The sequence below is a fragment of the Pristis pectinata genome, chromosome 5 (assembly GCF_009764475.1).
Source record: "Pristis pectinata isolate sPriPec2 chromosome 5, sPriPec2.1.pri, whole genome shotgun sequence".
NCBI classification, from domain to species: Eukaryota; Metazoa; Chordata; class Chondrichthyes; order Rhinopristiformes; family Pristidae; genus Pristis; species Pristis pectinata.
Genome location: NC_067409.1, coordinates 105,785,073 through 105,806,716, shown reverse-complemented (window position 1 = coordinate 105,806,716; position 21,644 = coordinate 105,785,073). Strand labels below are relative to the sequence as shown.

Genomic DNA, 21,644 nt, shown 5'->3' with positions numbered 1-21,644 from the left:
TGGAGATACTTGGCAGTTCAGACCTGCATCTGTAGAAAGCGAGCACAATTTGGTATTCACTTTCTCGACAAATATTGCCTAACCTGCTGAGTATTTCTGATTTTTAATTTCAGATTAAGTGCATCTGCATTTTTTTCTTAACATGATTTCTCAACAAAAGTGGTGTTAAATTCTCCCAGATACTGCTTGACCTCTCATTTTATGGTCATAGATACAGCTTGACCTCTCATTTTATATAATGAATACTATCTTCATTATATTTTGGAAGCCAAGGTGCTGAAATGTCATTTTCTATCTTTTGGGGATCACACTACCATACTTGGGCTTTTTAATAAAGCAGAACAGTTGAGCACTGAAATGTTGGCCCCAAACTTTCCTCCAGTTATACCAAGTTCCTACCCATTAACTCGTCAAGCATCAGGCAGAATGCACGAGATTAAAAAGCAAGGACATAGACATACCAACTTCTCGCTGAGGCTGTGTGCCCAATCACCTCCATCATATGAGGCCAGTGACAGAACCAGGTGCAGCCACAGCAGAGGCCATGGATTAGCCACACCAAGAGCTTGCAACCCTAGCTGATATGAATCTAATGTGATTGTGTTCCTTTGCTTTTGTTTCATAGAACAGTATAGCGCAGTACGGGCCCTTCAGCCCACAATGTTGTGCCGACCTAAATAAACCTACTCCACAACCAATTTAACCCTTCCCTCCTACACAGCCCATAACTCTCCATTTTTCTTCCATGTGCCTATCAAAGAATTTCTTATATGTCCCTATTGTATCAGCCTCTACCACCACTGTGCATTCCAGGGACCCACCACTCTCTATGTATATAAAAAAAACTACCTCTGACGTCTCCCCTAAACTTTCCTCCTCTGACCTTAAATTTTTGACCTCTGGTATTGGCCATTGCTGCCCTGGGAAAAAGGTGCTGGCTGTCCACTCTACACCTCTATCGAGTTGCCTCTCATCCTGCATGGCTCCAAAGAGAAAAGCCCTAGCTCGCTCACCCTTTCCTCATAAGACATGTTCTCTAATCCAGGCCGCATCCTGGTAAATCTCCTTTGCACCTTCTCCAAAGCTTCCACATCCTTCTTTTAACAAGGCAACCAGAACTGAACACAATACTCCAAGTGTGGTCTAACCAGTTTTATAGAGTTGCAACGTTACCTCTTGAACTCAATCCCCTAACTAATGAAGGCCAGCACACCGTACGCCTTCATAACCACCCTGTCAATTTACGTGGCAATTTTGAGGGATCTATGGACTTGGACCCCAACATCCCTCTGTTCCTCCACACTGTTAAGAATCCTGCCATTAACCTTGTATTCTTCAAGTTCAATCTTCCAAAGTGTATTGCTTCACACTTCTCCAGATAGAACTCCATCTGCCACTTCTCTGCATCCTGTCTATATCCCATTGTAACCTTTGACAACCATCTACACTATCCACAACACCACCAACTTTCATGTCATCTGCAAACTTACTAACCCATCCTTCTACTTTCTCCTCCAAGTCATTTATAAAAATCACAAAGAGTAGGGGTCCTAGAACAGATCCCTGCAGAACACATCATCTGTCCTTAAAACAGAGGAAAAGGCTTGAGTTATTTTATACATTTGAATTACCTTAATTGGGCCATTTCGTCAATCTTCCATACTTAAAGGAGTACAAAACAAGATGGAAAGTTAGATGGAGCATTGGTAGATGGAATTTAATCCTGACAAGTACAAGATGATGCATTTTGTGAAGTCTCATAAGAGTAGGACATACACAGTAAATGGTGGGCACTATAGAATATTGATGAACAGGGACCTAGGAGTCCAAGTCCATGGTTCCCTGGCACTAGTAACATGAGTGGATAGGTTGGTGAAGAAGGCAGATGGCAACCTTGCCTTCATAGGTCATGGCATCAAATATAAGAATTGGGAATATCTTTTTCCCATTATTGAGCGATCCAATACCAGGGGGCATGCATTTAAGGTGGGAGGGAGTAGGTTCAGAAGAGACGTGAGGGGTAAGTTTTTACTCAGAGTGGTGGATGACTGGAATGCGTTGCCTGATAAGGTGGTGGAGGCAAATTCATTGGGGGTTTTTAAGAGGGGCTTGGATGGGCACATGAATGAGAGGAAAATGGAGGGATATGGGCATTCTGTAGGTAGGAGGGATTAGCTATGTCAGCACAACATTGTGGGCCGAAGGGCCTGTTCTGTGCTGTACTGTTCTGTTTCTTGGGATATTATGTTGCAACTTTATGGCACGGCTTGGAGTATTGTGTGCAGTTTTTGGTCACCACAGCCTTGGAAAGATGTCATTGCACTGGAGTGGGTGCAAAGGACATTCACCAGGATTGGAGGACCTTAGTTATGGGGAAGAGATTGAATGGGCTGGGCTTGTTTCCCTTGGAGCGAAGGAGGCTGAGGGGTGACCTTATGGAAATATACCAGATTATGATAGGGTAGATGGTCAAAATGTCTTACCCATGGTAGGGGTATCCAAAACACGGTGAGAGAAAAGAGTTTTAAGAGGGATTTGAGAGAAAAGAGTGGTTGATATCTGGAACCTACTGCTAGAGGAAGTGATGGAAATGAATACAATCACTAGGTTTGAGGTATTTAGACGGACACATAAATGTAGAAGGCAGAGATGGATACAGTCCTAATATACCAAGTGAGATCAGTGTAGATGGGCAAAAAGGTTGGCATGGATGTATTAGGCCAAATGGCCCATTTCTGTGCTGTATGACTCTGACAAGTTTGTGCAATGTACCATCATAATTCAACCTGCTGATTTCAATTTCCAGAGAGATTTAAAAGCTAATGTGAATACATGCTGTGGGATTGCCTTGAATGCAGAATTTGAGGTGTGGTCTATTTAAACCAAATAGTGCATAACTTCATTCTGTTCTAGTTCCCTCACGATAATCATCAGTGTTCCATTGGCCTTCTGTGTTGACTGCATTTTGTACCTGTTTCCTCTTTTATTGTTTTATACTTGGGCTCCCAACTCCATTTACTTTTGTGTTTCCTGCACATAGCCACCATTTATAAAATAGACAGCTATCTATCTTGTGTCCAAATGGATTGATCCCTTAGTTGTCCATGTTGAACTTCACTTGTCTTTGTTTTGTCTACCCACCTAATTTTTCCCATTTGCAACTTCCAGCTTCTACCTCCATCTCTACCCAATTTGGAGTGATCTGGATACTTGGATATGCAAGATACAGAGTTCTCTCATCTTTTTTCAGCCATGAATGAATATAGTTAAAAAGTTGAGGTTCTACAACAGATTGTTGACATGACTGGCCAAGACATGTTTCATTTCTTGTTAATGTCATCTATATTCCACCTCCCAACAAAAGTCAAAAGACTATCTTGTGTTACATTTTGCAAGTAATCAGGGCCAAACCTAACTGAATACTCTCTGAAATTCCTCATGGGTGAATCCTCATATACGCCCTTAAGTACATTATGAGTAATCTCCAAAAGTAAGGACTCTCCCTTAACATTCCTAATTCCTTCCGACTCTCTGTGTTTATATTTGTTTTTGTTTAGTTATGCAACCACCAATGATGAATTCTGGTAGTTCCGTCATCCCTTACATCAAAAACTACTGTTGAATCATTTTGTACGTTCCTGCATGTTTGAACATCTCCCTATACCAGCTTTCTGCAAATACTAAATGAATACCTGTTTTGCTGCATAACTTCATTGGTGTCCACCTAGATTGCCATAGTAACCACACCAACACAACACCTTTATGAAAAGGTATGTATTTCATTTGTAGTGTTAGTATTGGTACCGCCCAGGAACAAATTATGTAAAACGAAATGGCTGTTAATCCCTTTTATTTACATCCAAGGAATGTAATAATGTATTCCTTGCTTTATCCCACAATAGGTGTGAGTAGTAAGGTCTGCAGTGTTCGATACTGCTGTAGTAAGTGTCCAGTTTGTGAAGGTTAGGTGACGTAATTGTGAACAAGTAGATTTTTTAAGTTGAAAGTAGCGACATCTATGGAAGGATTCCTTCCACACAGGCAAACAATTGTGATGTGTTATCATGCTAAGTTCCATGTGAAAAATTATCTGTCATAGCAATCCAAATCATCTGGGATGAACTGCTTCCATTTAGAGTTATTTGTTTTTTTTAAAAGGATTCTTTTTATTAAGAGAAAAAATTCATTACATCTATAATGGTGTTCTGCATCATTACTTTGTCCTGTTTTCTTTGCACACTCTTATAGCTAATACATAAAAATGTTTACCAATATGCCCACTTTTCTTACTGTATTTTAGTTTAATCTTGTCCTTTGTCTTCTCTTCTATACAAAATAATCACCCTTGAGGCATGGGTAATACTGGCAAGGCTGCTTTATTACCCATTCCCAGGCCTGCTGAGAAGTTGCTGACATTTTCTTAACTCATTGGTAGCCTCAATTCATCAGCTGTAGTAACTTCTGCATGGGATGCCTCTAAGTCGCATTGCCCTAGTCTCCTTGTAAAATCATTGCATTTAGTCACCTTGACCAATCCTGTGATACAGCTCTTGTCTTTGCTCCCTTAAGACCAAAGAATGCAGATACAGAGTTGATGGGATATGATGGAAAACAAGTTTAGCCACATTGCCCGGTGTTCCAGGATTGTTTTGGAATATAAAAATAGCCCAGGTTTCTTTCTGTCTACAGCAAACGAGCATCTTAAACCTATAACCCTCAATTCCCCACCCTCTATTAACAGGATGCAAGGGTGACTATGTCATTAACATTGAGACTATCCAGTTAGTTAGCTGTGATAGTTCTGGCTGACTGAGTTGAGCTTCTAAGATGTCTTCTGCACCCCCCCCCCCCCCCCCCCCCCCCCCCCCCCCCCCCCCCCCCCCCCCCACAGCCCTAGCTCTGCCCTCAGCTGCATCTTCCTCTAGTACCTCTCTTATCTCCCTCTCCAAGCTCATCTCATTAGCAAGATCAATTTCCTGCTCTCTCAATTTTACTCACATTATTCTGCTAATCCCAACCTATCCTGACCCTCTTATTAACTGATTGTTTTACTGGTTCACCTTTCCTTCAAGTCTGCTGTTATTACCTTGCTCCTTAAAAGGCCAACTCTTAACACCTATTTACATAAAAACAGCTTATTTCCAATTTCCCTTTCTTCTCTAGCCTTTGAACATGTCTTCCGACTTTGTTTCCTTCTGACCTGGAATTTTATTTGAATCCCTCCTGAATGGGTTTCCACCCACATCTGGTTCCACTCTTAAATATCCAGCTGTAGTTGGACAGTAATCAGTCATGGCTGCTCTTCCAGAGCCTGCACTGTTATTTCCTGTGTTCTCCAAGATTTTATTCTGGGCTGCTTCCCTTCTTGGTCTGAATTCCATGACTGATTGATTGTAATTTTACTTTTTATATCTGACTCTGAGATAAGCTTCAGATGACATGCCACATCTGTAAGACTACCTATTTCCACTTCTAACATTGCTAACTTGAGCCCCAGTCTCAGCTCAATTCTTGTTGAAACATTTTTCATCCTTTTTTTTACCACCAGCATTAACCATTCCAAAATATTATTGGCTGGCCTCCCTCCTTCTTCTCATCAATCTGAAATAATCCAAAATTTTCCTGCCTGTATCCTCATCTCACCATCCAATCCCCCTCTTGCCGCTACGTATCTCTTGATACTGAATTTCTTGTCAGTCAAGTTTATTGTCATATGCACAAGTACATGCAAGTTTTTCATTGCACCTGTGCATATTTGCAGCAGCATCACAGGCACATAGCATCATTATCCTTCTTTGTTAATTGTTCTAGAGACTATCCTTGTCCCCATATTATCTCTAAAACCACCCCCAGAAAATATCTATACCCCCCTCCTTTCTGATGTTCTGCTTGTTCCAATTTTTGTTTACATAATTATTCCATCATTGGTGGCTATGCTCTGCATTCCCACACCACTAATCTGTGGAATATTTTTACTAAACATCTTCACCTCCTTTCATTGTTAGGATGCCACCATTTTTAAAAAAAAAACCTCCTTTAATCAAGATTTTGATTAACTCCTTTTAATCAAAGTCAAGCTTATTGTCATATGCACAAGTACATGTGCAACGAAAAACTTACTTGCAGCAGCATCAGTCACATGGCATCATATAAGCAGCAGTCACAAGAAAAACGTTACTTTATATTAATACTAAAAATTTAATATCTCAGTATTTTTGCTGAGTACCACTTCAAATATTTAGCAATATAAAAGGCATTATATAATCCAAGGTATGTGGTGGTTGTTGTCACTCGATGCCATTACGTTGCATGCAGGACTGCCCCCATTCCCTTTCAGGGACCTAAAACCCTGCTCCTGAAATTCTCTGACCAAGCTCCTCAGAGGATTTCTTATTGCAGTTAGAGTTGCTGGATTAAATTTGGGATGTCAGGAAAACTAAAGACATTGCCTGTCACCTACCTGCACTTATCTCCCCAAACATTCATGAGTAGAGCTTAATTATGTTCAACACTGACTGAGAAACAGTGTAGTGTTTTAATTGGAAATTCCAGATGAATGTGTTCTTTTCTACACAGAATATTAAAATATGGAGATCTTTTGAGGAAAGAAGAATGGGAAGTAGAACCCAGATGGCAGTGGTGACTTTAAAAGTTCTCCCCATGCTTTTCTGTAGTTTAGCTCCACCTGCTGACAAACCAAGAAATAGTTGGAACAAAGCAGCAAATTCAGGCTTCAGGAAATTAAAGCAAAGTGGAGCTAAACACTAGATGTGCATTATTTCACCACTCTTCATTTGTGTGACTATAAGAACCTACTTTTTCCACTATATTTGACTTTGTTTGATTCTGATTTTGAGGCTTCCTTCATTATCAGACCAATGGAATGGTAATGGTCAAATGGGTTGGGGAACATGGTTGTGTACAGGAGCGCTGGCAAGGCAATCCAGTGAGTGGAGTTCAATTATATGTACTTAGTAGAGAATCTGGGAGGGGAGCACGTGGAGCACTTTCTTTAAAAAAAAAGCATTTATTAATTTCCCCTGTTATGGCAGCATCCCACAGTGAGTTGGCAGCCTTGTATTTGATCAGTTACACAATGATTTGCATCTGCTCCTCTTTCTGGAGGTGCAGTCTGAGTATTACCAATAGTTTCTGTTGTTTTTTCTAATTGATTTGCACATTCTTCCCGATCATTGCAATAAAGGCTGTTGAACAGCGACTTGGGAATGTGGCAAAGCAGGAAAGGGTTCATTATTCATGGGAGGGAGGAGATTGGGCCAGGAGCCTGCAGGGGGTGAAATCCAAGTCTGCCATTTCTGAACCAGCAGTAGCAACTGGGACCCTGAAGAGGCTCTTGGAGAATATACGAGGAAATTTAATTCCTGGATCAACTTCTTGCCCAAAGTAATTGGGCCAGTGGTGGAGAAAATTTTGCTGCACCACCACCTTTCTTCAAAGGATGGGAGATTGACTGAGTGTGTATGTGGTGCAGCCAAGATGCTATCTGTATCTTTTAATTGATTTGCAGGATGTAAATGTTACTGGAAGGGCTAACATTTTTAGTACATTGTTAATTGCCCATGAAGGATTATGATACAATGACAATGAAAAAACAACAATACATCTTCAAGGAACATGGAGGTGGTGATGCTCCCTTGCATTTGCTGCCCTTGGCCTTTGAGGAGGTAAATATTGCTGGTTTGTTAAGAGGTTCTATTGAAGGTTTGGCAAGATGCTGTAGTGCAACTTGTATGTTTTGAGGAAAATGAATGTTCAAGATAGTGGATCAGATGCCCATCAAACTGACTATTTTGGCTTGGTTTTTATTTTACAAATTTTGCATGAAGTGTGACTTGGAGGGGAACTTGCAGATGGTGGTGGTCCCTTGCATTTGTTGTCCTTGCCCTCTTGGGTGATGGCAGTTACAGGTTTGGAAACGTAGTCTGTAAAAGTCATTGCTGCATACTGTCTAAAGCTGATGCCACACTCAGTCAGGTTGTGCCATGATACCATGAGCAGTTGCATTGCTCACTGGAATTATACTCCATTTTTATTCATGTTGACTGGACAGATGATGCATTAAGGTGTGGAGCTGAGTGGACCTGATGGAATCGGCACTGAATGTTAGTGATCAAGTGTCAGTTGATAGCACCATCAATGCTGTCATGCATCACTTAGATGATTGAGAATCAATTGATTGGAAACAGTGGGATTGAATTTGTCTTCCTTGTATTGACAGGATTTTCCTCCACAGCTTTCCCTGTTGCTATTTAGATGCCAGTGTTGTACTTTTACTGGAACCGTACAAACATGGCCAGGGAATTGTTGAATAATGGAACACAAGTCTTCAGCCTTGTGGCTGGAGTGTTATCAAATCCCAAAGTCTTTGTTGTATCCAGTGCTGTCAGGAACTGTTGATGCCATGTGGTGTTAACCTGATGATGACTGGCATCTGTGATGCTGAGACCCCTGGGAGGAGGCAGAAAGGGTCATCTGTTTGCATTTCCAGTTTAAGATTGTTGTAGTCCTTTGCATTCTCACATTGGATATTTCCATTATCAAGTATAAATGTTTTCTGGTTTACTTGGTGCAACTCATCTTCACCACTCTTTTTAACCAGAAAGTTCACCTGCCCCCTACACCCCTGCCCTCCCACCCAACCTCGCCCCCCCCCCCCACCGCCCCCCTGCCCCCAGCTTGATGTTGGTGTTTAGAGTAGAGTGAGAGGTGCTGGGTTATGAAGTTCAGTTGTGTTTGAATAGAGTTCTGCTGACATATTGCCTGGATGCCCAGTTGTGAGCTAGTTCTGTTCTAAACCTATACTATTCAGCATGATAATGGTGTCAAAGTGGGGTTGCCTCCATGAGCACCATATAGTGGTCTCTCCTACCAGTGCTGTTATGGACAAGTTTGTTTACAATGGTCGTAGATAGGTGAGAATGGGTTTATACGTTGTTATCTCTCTCATCATCTGACATAGACCTAGTCTGACAGCCACATCCTTCTGGACTCCAGGTTGATGGTGGTGCTGCCAAGTTTCTGTGCAATTGCTTCCTTTAGTTGCTTTGTAGTACTGCACAATACTGACTCATCACTTGAATGAGGGCATTAGGCTGTAATCTGCAAAAGGTTTCCTTGACAGTCTTTGTCCTATTATGAGACTTCATAGGATCTGGAATCAGTCTAGAAGATTGTCATTGGCAATTTCTGAGTGTGTACCACGGGGATAACCCATATCCTGGGATTGTGATGGATTAGTCTGAAACATTTGGCTTAAAGGTATGGTTATATATGTGTCTAGACAATGAGCAGGTGCTTAACTAGGCTGTGGACCAACTTGACCATAACTCTACAAGTCTCATGAGCAAGACTTTGCATGGTCAAGTGGGAATGGTCTCTTTGTTATGTCTAAATATGGTGTCTTGGTCAATTCTGGTGTTTCTTCTTCTTTCATTTTGATAGACTGAGACATTTGCTACTCCAATTCAGAGGAAAGCTGAGAATTAACCACATTGCTGTGCCTCTGGTGTTTTATTTTCTTCCCTCTGGGATATTAGTGAACCAGATGGGATTTTATGACAATCAAATTGTTTTTTGATCATCGAGATGGATCCTTGCCTTTGCTAATTTAATTAATTAGAAATATTTTTCACTCATTTTGGATTTCAACCCTTAGGCTAATGGCTATAACTTTGGAGATATTTTCCATACAGTTAAAACTCTGTTCTCACACAATTTCATGTTATGATTTGTATTCTAAGACCAACTGTGGTTTATCAGTCATGTGCTTGTTTGTTACTAGCATTTTTGTCTCTTGCTTGTTAATCAGAGAGTTAGAATTTTTTGTCTCCATCTCTCTGTACTCTATTCTTACAATTTTGCACTGAATAATAAGTGTCTTGTTCCCCATGAAAACAAATTTGTTCTCTGCCACAATTGATAGTTTTGTTACTTTTCCTCATCTAAGCTTTTGGAGATATAACCATTCTGAAGTAGCATTATCTTTTAGTCATTGCAGAATTGTATTAGACCCAAAAGACAAGATCGTCTTTGTCTTCAACCAGTGATTCAATCTGGAATTTTTTTTATATACTGAAATTGGTGTTGTAACACAACTAATTTTTATTTTCTGGGGGAACTAAAATGGGAAAATACCACAAAAGCTATCTTAATACAAGTTGGAATAAAATGATCTCTATAAGCTGAAGGGGATGGTGAATCCTAGTATTTAGGAAGATTTTACAGGAACATTTTCACATACCAATGGAATCATACAAATTACAACACAAAAACAGGCTCTTGTACCCATCCCAGTGGAGCTCCATACAGTAATTAAATCCTTGATCACCACTCCACAAAAATTCAATGAAATTATGTTCATTTATTTTACGTTGTGCACTTTTTTCAGTTCTTATTTTTTTTAAAGCATTTATTTGATTGTTACTTCAGATACCTAGAGGAAGGTAACATAGAGGCTGCTGAATCTCAAAAACAAAGAATTGAACAAATGCAAAGAGAAAGACGGAGAGTTCTTGAAGAAAACAACATGACACATCAACCTCGCTTCTTTAGGTAAGTTGCTCATTTTGTGTGAGTGCATGGAAAATTGGATTGATGCAGATCACATTTTAACAAGATTTACCTGAGATGTTGATTAGAGAGAATTAGTATTTCACTTCCCATTCCATGTTGCTTTTAATATTAGCGTAAAGGTACAATATTTAACAATTGAAATTGCAGTTAAATATTAAGATTACTATTGCTGTGAGGATAGAAGTATATCCAACAAACAGAATGTGTTCACAAATTTAATTTAAATATCAAATAAAGGGATTTCATATGAAAATGTCTCTTGGTGAATAACAACAATTCACTGCATCTTCCCAGCTGTGCCATTGTGAGTTGTCCTTTCTTGCATCTCCAGCCTATTACTAAATTTAAAAATTCAAATAGTAAAGTGCAACAACCCTGAAGCTTCAAGCCAAGTCCTGCATTCATGAGCACTTCTGAAGTTTTATCCATGTTTCACCACCATGAAATTATGTGATGGTTCCAATCTCTGCCGTGTATGACTCTATGGCAATTAGTTTGCATTTGCTATTTCAATGCTTCACATTGGATGGTGCTATTATTGGTAAGTGTGTAAATATAGATGATGTATCACCATTAATTTGAAACAGTTGCTCTAGTTACAACATGGTAATACTGTTGAGTTGATCAGATTTATTTAAAATATCTTTTTTTTCTAGTATTTTTTTTTTCACAAAGTATTTTTGTTCTTGACCTGAAAGCAAAGCAGGCAAGGTCTCATTTATTGCTCCTCATAAGAAGATGCTGACTTCCTTTGGTAAATTTAACAAACCTTTGTGGTAATGGTGTCAGGTGGAGGATTTCCTGACTTTTGACCCCGTGCCAGTGCAAAAATGAAAACAAGAAATGCTCACCAGAGTCATCAGCCTGAAACATTCACTCAATTTCTCTCTCCACAGATGCTACATGACCTGCTGAATATTTCCAGTATTTTCTGATTTTATAATTGATTTCCCCCATTCTTACTCTTTTGCTTTTGTAATGGTGAAGGAATGCTGCTACATGCCCAGGGCAGGATGGTGTACAATTTGGAGAGGCAGTGGGATGGGGGGTACAGTTGGAATTGATCCTTGAATCTCCATACATGGTAGTGACTCTGTATTGTACTTTGGTTTTGCAATGGAGCAGAATTTGGGTAATGGAGTAGACACTGAGGACAGTGTTGGTAAGATTAATGTTCTGGAGCATGTAGATATCAAGAGGGAGGATGTGTTGGAGCTGTTAGAAAATCTTAGGACAGATAAGTCCCCGGGGCCTGACAGAATATTCCCCAGGCTGCTCCATCAGGCGAGGGAGGAGATTGCTGAACCATTGGCTAGGACCTTTGAGTCCTCGTTGTCCACGGGAATGGTACCGGAGGATTGGAGGGTGGCAAATGTTGTCCCCTTATTCAAAAAAGGAAGTAGGGATAGTCCAGGGAATTATAGACTAGTGAGCCTTACGTCTGTGGTGGGCAAGCTGTTGGAAAAGATTCTTAAAGATAGGATCTATGGGCATTTAGAGAATCATGGTCTGATCAGGAACAGCCAGCATGGCTTTGTGAATAGCAGATCATGTCTCACAAGCTTGATAGGGTTCTTTGAGGAAGTGACCAGGAAGATTGATGAGGGTAGTGCAGTAGATGTGGTCTACATGGATTTTAGTAAGGTATTTGACAAGGTTCCACATGGTTGGCTTCTTCAGAAGGTCAGAGGGCATGGGATCCAGGGAAGCTTGACCATGTGGATTCAGAATTGGCTTGCCTGTAGAAAGCAGAGGGTTGTGGTGGAGGGAGTGCATTCAGATTGGAGGGCTGTGACTAGCGGTGTCCCACAAGGGTCAGTTCTGGGACCTCTACTTTTCCTTATTTTTATTAATGACTTGGATGAGGGGGTAGAAGGGTGGGTTGGCAAGTTTGCAGATGACACAAAGGTTGGTGATGTTGTGGATAGTGTGGAGGACTGTCGAAAATTGCAGAGGGACATTGATGGGATGCAGAGCTGGGCAGAGAAGTGGCAGATGGAGTTCAATCCAGAGAAGTGTGAGGTGGTACACTTTGGAAGGACAAACTCCAAGGCGGAGTACAAAGTTAATGGCAGGATTCTGGGTAGTGTGGAGGAGCAGAGGGATCGGGGGGTTCATATCCACAGTTCCCTGAAAGTTGCCTCACAGGTGGATAGGGTAGTTAAGAAAGCTTATGGGATGTTAGCATTCATAAGTCGAGGGATCAAGTTTAAGAGCTGCGAGATAATGCAGCTCTATAAAACTCTGGTTAGACCACACTTAAGAGTACTGTGCCCAGTTCTGGTCACCTTATTATAGGAAGGATGTGGAAGCGTTGGAAAGAGTGCAGAGGAGATTTACCAGGATGCTGCCTGGTTTAGAGAGTATGCATTATGAGGAGAGACTAAGGGAGCTAGGGTTTTACTTTTTGGAGAGAAGGAGGATGAGGGGAGACATGATAGAGGTGTACAAAATATTAAGAGGAACAGATAGAGTAGACAGCCAGCGCCTCTTTCCCAGGGCACTAATGCTCAATACAAGAGGGCATGACTTTAAAGTAATGGGTGGGAAGTTCAAGGGAGATATTAGAGGGAGGTTTTTTACCCAGAGAGTGGTTGGTGCATGGAATGCGCTGCCTGGGGTAGTGGTGGAGGCAGATACGTCGGTCAAATTCAAGAGATTGCTAGATAAGCATATGGAGGAATTTAAAATAGAGGGATATGTGGGAGGAAGGGGTTAGATAGTCTTAGGCGAGGTTTAAAGGTCGGCACAACATTGTGGGCCGAAGGGCCTGTATTGTGCTGTACTGTTCTATGTTTTATGTTCTATTTGGCTGCTTTATCTGTACATTTAGGGCAAACAACCAAGACCAAGTTTCTATACTGGTATATTTATGTGATGTTGCCACTTCTGTTGTTCTTAGCAGTAGGAGTTGTGGAACAGATAATATCTGTTGTACAGCACGTTCAGAGGATAGTACATACTAGCCAAAGATCACCAGTGGTGCGTGGATGGATATCCAGTTCAATGGTGATGTGTTGACCAAACAGATTATCTTATCCTGAGTGGTGGTCAATATCTTGGGTATTGTGGCTACATCCACAATTGAGTACTCTATCAAGCTTCTGATTTGAGTTTTGTCAATGGTAAGAGAGATTGAGAGGGTAGGAAGTGAGTACTCTATCAAGCTTCTGATTTGAGTTTTGTCGATGGTAAGAGAGATTGAGAGGGTAGGAAGTGATTTATCAGAGTACTCAAAGCCGCTGCCCTACACTAGCAGTTGTCAGCCTAGGCCTGGATGTTGCCCAAGAATTTCTTTGGATTGTCAAGGGCTGTATCAATACTTGATTTGCAAAAGGATCTGAGTTTAGTAAATTCTGACCTTGAGAGGAGAACATCACTGGAATGGATGCAGAGGATTTAGGTTAAGGATGCCATGCTGAGGGACAATGGTAGTGACTGGTTGTGAAATTTGGCTTCTGACAACCTGAACATCATTCTATTTATCAGATATAACTTGACCTTTGAATTGTGAGTGAGGGTGTTTATGAAACCTTCTCCTGTTTGTTTAACAATCTTGAACATATATAGTAAGACTACAGAGATTTGGACCACTTTGCTCTGTCTTAAACCCTTTTTTTATTGCAATTGGCCTTGTGCTATAGGTTTACTTGATTGATACCTTCATTAAGATTTGCCTTGGGCTGAATCCATTAGTACAAATTCAATCTCATATCTTATTGGCCCTGACAATGGAGAACTGATGGACATTTTGGGGCATAGGGTTACAAATTGTAGTAAGATTGTAGTTCTTCCACTAATCACTTAAAACACGTAACGTCCAGTCTTGGACCAGTCAACCTTTTCTAGATCTATTCCGCTTTGAATGGCAGTGCGATGATGAATGATGTATTCTGTGCTCACTTTCTGAGTCCTAATCTACAATTATCAGCTTTATCAAATTCTGTTTTGAAACTTGCCATGGTGGGATTTAAACTTGTAGCAAAAGGCTGCCGTAGCCTACTTAATATTTCATGCATGTGTCATGTTCAGCTTGCACATTTGAAAAGCTAATTCAATCTTATACTTACAGGCAATCTCAGGAAGGTGGAAAGGAAATGTGGGTGAGCACAAATACCTATTGGGAACTTCGGAAAGATCCAGGCTTTGACAAGCTTGAAGGTCCAATACTTTGGTGACATATCAATGCAGATTCATTTTTTTTTGTTTCATGACTATTATACGTTATTTATTAGATATATATCTATGGGTCATCTGTTATCTTTATGTGTAGGTGATTGTTTATTTATTATAAATTTTTAGAGTTACTAAAACATATTGGGATAGCTTGATGCCTTAAAACTGCTAGAACTAAAATTCATCAGATTTTTGCTTCAAATATCATTTATGTACTGCAAAATTTGGCTACTTACAAGCTATAGCAAGAATAGTGGGTGCATAACATCTGCAAATGTACATTTTTATTGCTTGCAAAGAGAATGAACAAGTATCTATATAAACTAGTATCCTGTTATGAATTTGTTGCCTTTTTAACTAAGGCACACAGAATGCTTCCAATGTTGAATTAATTCAAGGCTTCTTACAGAACTTTTCAGTAATGACACATATCCAAGATACATTAATAGTCTGCTGTTTGTATTTAAATAATATATTAGCCTTGAATGTAGAACATGCTCTGATCCTACAAAAAAAAATCTCCACTGAAATTTGCAACGAAGATTGTGAACCTCTGTTATAGGTAAACCAAAGTAGTCAGCATAAAACTGCATTAACCACAAGCTTTCTACCTATCCGGTTGCCATTTTCTTCCCTCTCCTATGCATCACCACTTTGCTATGAAATTGTGTCTTGGCTTGCAGAAGCCAGCCAAAAAGGAGCAAGGTGCGGGGAATTTTGCCTTACCCAGAAATGCAGATAGATTCAAAGTCAGCACCACCGTCTATAAATAAATCTGTCCCTACCCTGATAGAATGTTTGCAAAAGAGTGGAGATACAATATTATAAACTTGCCTTTTTATGATTTGCTAAATGCACAGTCAAGTCAAATGTCCATACTCTGGATACGCAAAGATATCACTTTACAAGTTCTTGACTGTGTATTTGATCCCTAATTTGCACTATTATTGCGCACTTTTTGTAAAGACATTTCAGTCGAAGTATGAAGCTGATTTTTCTGCTTGGTCAAAATCTCATGTTTTAATGCCTACTTATACCTAACACATGGAGTGGGCTCTTGGAAGTTGATATGTTGAACTCTTAAAAATGTTCAAGATTGTGTTCAAAAAAAATCTACCTCTTCCAATAAAACAAATAACTGTATTCTCCCAACTTTTAGTACAGGATATTTTTTCCTCAAACAGAAAAGTTTATAGGGAAAAGTGTGGGCTTTTCAATAAGAAATTAGGATGTCTTTACACCACATGATTGCCAGATGGGAAAACTACCTTGATTCATTCCTTGGCAATAAACTGAGCAGCAATTTTGCCATTAGCCCAGTAGATGGAATATTGCTGCTCTTTGTCATCTTGACACTGGTTATGCCACGATTTGTTAGCTGGCTTTCTTCAAATTTGGCTGGTTTATAATCCCAGGTTTTACTGCTGCTCCTTTAGCTTTCCCTCCAAGTTTTGGGACACCTTGCACATGGAACATTGTCCAAAAGCTGAATAAGTGTCTGCAACTGAGGAATTTTATTAAGCAATAGGTGAATTGGATCAAGGATTGTAAGGGTGATGTGATGAATTGGAGCTGCAAACTATAAATAGAGTTACAGGTATTGGGATGTGGTTGATATTTGATTCTGAACTAGATTTTTTTATTCCTTGTGATTTGAGTATTTAGAAGTAATGTTGCTGCTGAAGTGTAGCATTTTCTGAAAAACGTATGAAGCTTAAAGGTATGATGGACTACCTAAAACATGTGCTTGAAGTCAATAGCTATGTGTATCGGTGCAAATTAAATGATGCATCCTTATCTACAAAAATCCAGTAATACTGCTTATATCCATTATATATTGAATTTAATCATATAGATAATATCAAAAGTTCTTTGAAAACATAGATGAACATTAATTGACAAATATGACAAAGACCCTGACAAAATAATAATCCAGCAATTTTCACCTTCATTATGTATTGGAAGTCATTTGTGAAACTCTTCTCCCCAATGCAGAGTTCCTAAATATTATGTGATGGAAGTAACAGGAGTTAAATGAAGGCCATTTTTTTTAAATGTTTGTGATAAACCTTATTTGTTGCTGGAGTCATTCTGAAATACATTGCAACAAAACATCAGTGTGCATTAAAGAAAACAGTGGTGTTGCAAGTAGTGCAGCTGTCCCACCACTCCAGCAGCCGAGGTTTGATTCTGGTGCTGTCTGTTTGGAGTTTACAATTTGTCCCTGTAACCACATTGACTCACATAACAAAGACGTGCTAATCATTGGGTGAATTGGCCACTGTAAATTGCCCAGAGTGTAGGTGAGTGGCAGGAGAATGAGGTGAGTGTGAGAGAACAGGTCATAGAGGAATGGGATTGCTCTGGAAGCCAATGTAGACTCACAGGTTGAATAGCCACCCTGACTTCATAAGGAAATGTGAAAAAGAGGTAATATATGAACATTCTCAGTGGGTTAACCCATGGTAGTTACTCTAGCACTTTCACCCCTATTTATATTGATGAATTATGTAAATTAGCTTTTTAAATGTAAGTGTGCTGGTCAAGTTGAAAGCATTGCATGAATGTGATCTCTGGTCATCTGAAGTCTTGGACTTCTCAAATTATATAATAATTAATGTACATATTTATGGATTAAAATTGTTCCTTGCACTACACAACATTCCTTACATACAAAAAAAAATCATATTGCAACTTCTCCCTAGTCTGCTCTGAGTATGCACTGAGAAAGCTGATCAACTCCACCTGATACTGACTGACCCTGACTGATGCTGAATTTACAGATTGAGGAAATGGGGCCAGATCCATGTTCTCTCTGTTCAGTTTTGGTTTAATATGAGGATTTGAACATAAGAAATAGAAGCTGGAGTAGATCATATGGCCTCTTGCACATGCTGCACCATTCAGTAAGTTCATGGTTGACCCTTTACCTCAGTTCCACTTTCCTGCATTAACCCTACACTCTTGGATTCCTTTAATATACAATAATTTATCAATCAGTCTTGATTCTACTCAGCCTCCACTGTCCTGTTTGGTAGAGAATTCCAGAAATTCACCACCCTCTGGTGGACTTCTCTCATTGCAGCCATGAATGACCAACTCCTTAATTTGAGGCTCTGGCCTCATTTTAAATGTCCCAGCCATGGAAGCATTCAAGCCTCCACCCTGTCAAACCCCTAAGAATTCCAATGGGATCACCTCTCATTCTTCTAAACTCTGGAGTATAGGCATAGTCTGCTGCACGTTGACACTCAATTTTCCCAGTTCTGGGATTTTACTGAAGAACGGTTTGATTTTCAGACTGCCCTAGTGCAGAATCTCAACTTGTATAGCTCATTGTGATCTTGAAGCATTCTATCCTGCAGCAGAATAGAATGCCTGTCATTTTTCAGTGGGAAGATATCAACCTCCTTCTGCTGATTGATCACTGCCAGCCTTTGTTTTGCTACAGTATCTCTCTGCTTTGAGCCAGCACATTTTTAATAACACTCTTCCTGCACATAAATGAAATGAAGCCAGATTTTCCTCTTTGCGGGAGTATATTTATAAACACAAAAGTTATTTTCACCAAAGGCAATATAAGTGCATTTTCTTGAAAATTAGACACAAATATTTTGACCTTTTTTGTATGATTAGCCAAGTCTTTAAGCGTAGAAGTATGCACACCTGAATTCAACTTTTGGTTACTTACTTGTGAATTGTTTGCATGTTTTCTGAGACTTGATAGTTTTAGAACCACTGTGTTTCCTTGTTACCTCTATTCATATACAGAATTCAATTATCCAGGAGAAATTGTTCATGTAATCCAGTAGAGTATTTTTTGACTGAGGAATAGAGTAATTGGAAAGTTACTCTAAGCTTATCCCACAGTTATAATGTAACAAAATTACAATTAAGTTAATATAACAGTTAAGATGAAATAGATAATAGAATATTAATTAATTTTCAAAAGATATTGAATCATTTTAATGGACCTAATGATTCATGATAGTCCTGAATAAGATGCTTTTATATTTTTTAGTCTGAAGCAGCTGTGCCTGGCTTCCAAAAGATTATTTAAAATTCTGGTTATCATTCTTGGGTTAGAGTGTCACTTACCCAGTGTTCAGAGAGAGATTCAGGGAAAAAAATTAGCTTTGTACCCCAATATTAGCACCAACAATTTAGAAATTTGCATTCAATGAACTCAACATTTTTATAGTTAAATCCAATGAATATTCGACAATCAGTCTATTTTAATGTTGTTCAATATGGAACAAAGCACTTACTAAAGCTAACTGACTTGTGTAAAGCTACTTTGTGTTGTGGTGCTTACAGTCAAGTATGGTTAAGGTAACTGATCCCATCTGATTTATAGGCACACAGATTCTGTCAAGTTTTAGTGGTAAGCCAGAGAATAATTTAGTCAGGCTGGAGGCTGTTCCATTTCACTGTTTTCAGAGTGTATTTGGTTTTAACCTTTTGTACAAGGAATTCAAGTTTTCAAGTGTTTAATAATGTCATATTTTATATTGGCTGTTTTAAGTATATTGTCAGGTTTAAATTTCAGTGTACAAGAGATTGAGGACATTATAACTCCCTTTTAATGCTGTGTGATCAGTCTTATTTGCCCAAAATAGGGATTTGTACATTTCTACAGTTCATATTTCAGCATTTATTACTCATTTACTCTGAGCGCCAAAAAGACATGTTTGCACCTTGAAGTTTGTAAGGGACAGGTGGTTTATTCCGTGATTCCATTTGAAGGAATTGATATCTAGAATCCAATGCATTTTTATGATTGCATCATGTATTTGTAAGAGGCTGCTGCAATTCACTGTGTACTCTATATCACGTAAATAATAAATTGATTTGACTGAGATAATTGTGTTCTGTTTTAATGAGTATTTCTTGCACTTTCTGCTTTTAATAAAATATAGCCTGTAAGTTGGCACAGACATTTTCAGAAGAGCTTTACATGCCCCGTAAGGTAATATTGCATGCTATTTTGACCAGAATGCTCAACAGAAATGACATGTATTACAGAGTGAGAAAAGATTATTTTGCAAATAAGTGGTTGTACTACTATGTGTTTAAGTTCTTTCCATATTTTAGACATCCACGCTGATTAGACAAAGGCCTAATTAACACACATGCGAGAGATGTATATTAGTAGAAAGTATGGGGAGAGACTCAATCTGGAGGTCCCAATTCTATAAGAGATACAAGGAGAGGACTGGCATGTATGTGCAAAAACCATTGAATGTGAGTAGGCAGATCAGTGGCTAAATCAGCATATAGGATCCTGGACTCTTATAAATGAGATTAGAGAACAAAATCAAGGAGTCATGAATCTTTGCAAAATACTATCTTGGCCACAACTGGAATATTTATGTCCAGTTCTGGACATCACATTTGAAAAAAGGTGCGAAGGCCTTAGAGAGGGTACAACAAATTTGCTGGAATCATTCCAGGGATGAGCAACTTTAGTTCTGTGGGCAAAACAGAGTGAAGGAGGTTGAGTGGAGACCTGATGGGGGTATTTAAGATCATGAAGGACCATTGGCGCAAGTCGAGAACCAGAGGGCAAAGGAAGTAAATGGCAAAAGAACAAAGTGACATGGGGAATTATTTTTAAGCGTCAAGGTGTTAGAATCTGGAAAGCACTGCCGGGGCTAGCAAATGCTGATTCAGTCACGGTATTCAAAAGGGAACTGGATAATCGAAGGGAGAAAATGTTGTAGGTTATGGGGAGGGAACGGGGTTGGGTTGCTGTTGACTAGAGCTCGACAAGCATGGATTTTATGGGCCAAATGACCATCTTTCCATGTTTTAACTTCTGTTTTGGTTGCGTGGATGTGTCAAATTTATAACTGGTGGAATGTGAGCGAAGATTTTGAGCAGACAGGATTACTAGCAATGAGATAAACATAACAGAAAACAACTGGAAAAGGTAATGAGAAAAGCCAAGAGAAACAATAATTGCAAGATTGCTGACTGCTACGTTTGTTTCAGAAAAAGGGTAAAGAAAAATTTAAGTGGAATCTGGGGGCATGGAAATGTAATTGCTGAAGTAGGGTCAAATTGCAGAGAGATGATTTAAATAGTCATATAAACATATGTTAAATTACTTGATGCAGTCAATGTAATCAAGTGTGAGATGAGTTTATAATTTTGAAGAACTTCTCAAGGGTTTGGGAAGCTAAGGATTGGAAAGTAGCAGAGAACTGAAGCTGGCTGTAATATGTAGTCCTAGTGTTGCATCTGCAAGATAGATGGCTAACGTGCAACACAACAATGATGGGAGGCATCTCCGACTGCTGCTAGCAGTAATAGAAGGCTGTGGCAACAAACTGGGTCTCTGATGGAAGGGTGTGTGGGTGGGATGGTTAGGTCCATGTTGTTACTAGAGTCTTGCTGTTTGGGGGCAGAAACCCAGAGCAGCAGAGACCCTGTGGGCATCAGAGGAGCTTTTGAGTTTTCAAAGCTTTCCTGGTTCTGTGGGTGCTCCACCCAGGAGGATTAAAATGGCATTGTGATTCCGTGAACATGATAGGACCTAAAAATGACAAGGCTCGTTCTGGAGTCTCCTGAGAGCTACGCTTGTTGTCAAATCACTGGTGCTTTTCCTGCTCCTTTCGTCTTCATCAGGAAGAAGTAAACTCCACCCCCCTCCCCATCTTCCACATCCCACTAATTTGATCAGCAATCTTAACCGTTAGAAGAACTCCTATGAAATAACACAAAGTACGAGGTAATGGAGGCACTATTTTCTCTGCTGCTTTTGCACTCAGCAGGCTCTGGAATCTTATTGTTTCACTTTATTTAACTTAAATTTAGATGCTGAAGGTGGTTGATATCAACCTTTACAAACTGTAGATGCTCAACTATTCCCT

At 39.6% G+C, this 21,644-nt stretch overlaps 1 protein-coding gene across 3 annotated transcripts in view; it reads left to right on the top strand.

Annotated features, from left to right (window-relative positions):
* The window catches only part of LOC127570240 (oxysterol-binding protein-related protein 3-like), a 131,144-nt gene extending 111,541 nt beyond the window's left edge, over positions 1-19,603 (top strand). For all 3 annotated transcript variants that reach the window (XM_052015565.1, XM_052015563.1, XM_052015562.1), the window contains 2 exons: positions 10,450-10,572; positions 14,666-19,603. In XM_052015565.1, coding sequence (XP_051871525.1) covers positions 10,450-10,572; positions 14,666-14,771 — 229 coding nt within the window. In that variant the 3' untranslated portion in view covers positions 14,772-19,603. The remainder of the gene's footprint in view (positions 1-10,449; positions 10,573-14,665) is intronic.
* The last annotated feature ends 2,041 nt before the right edge of the window (positions 19,604-21,644 follow it).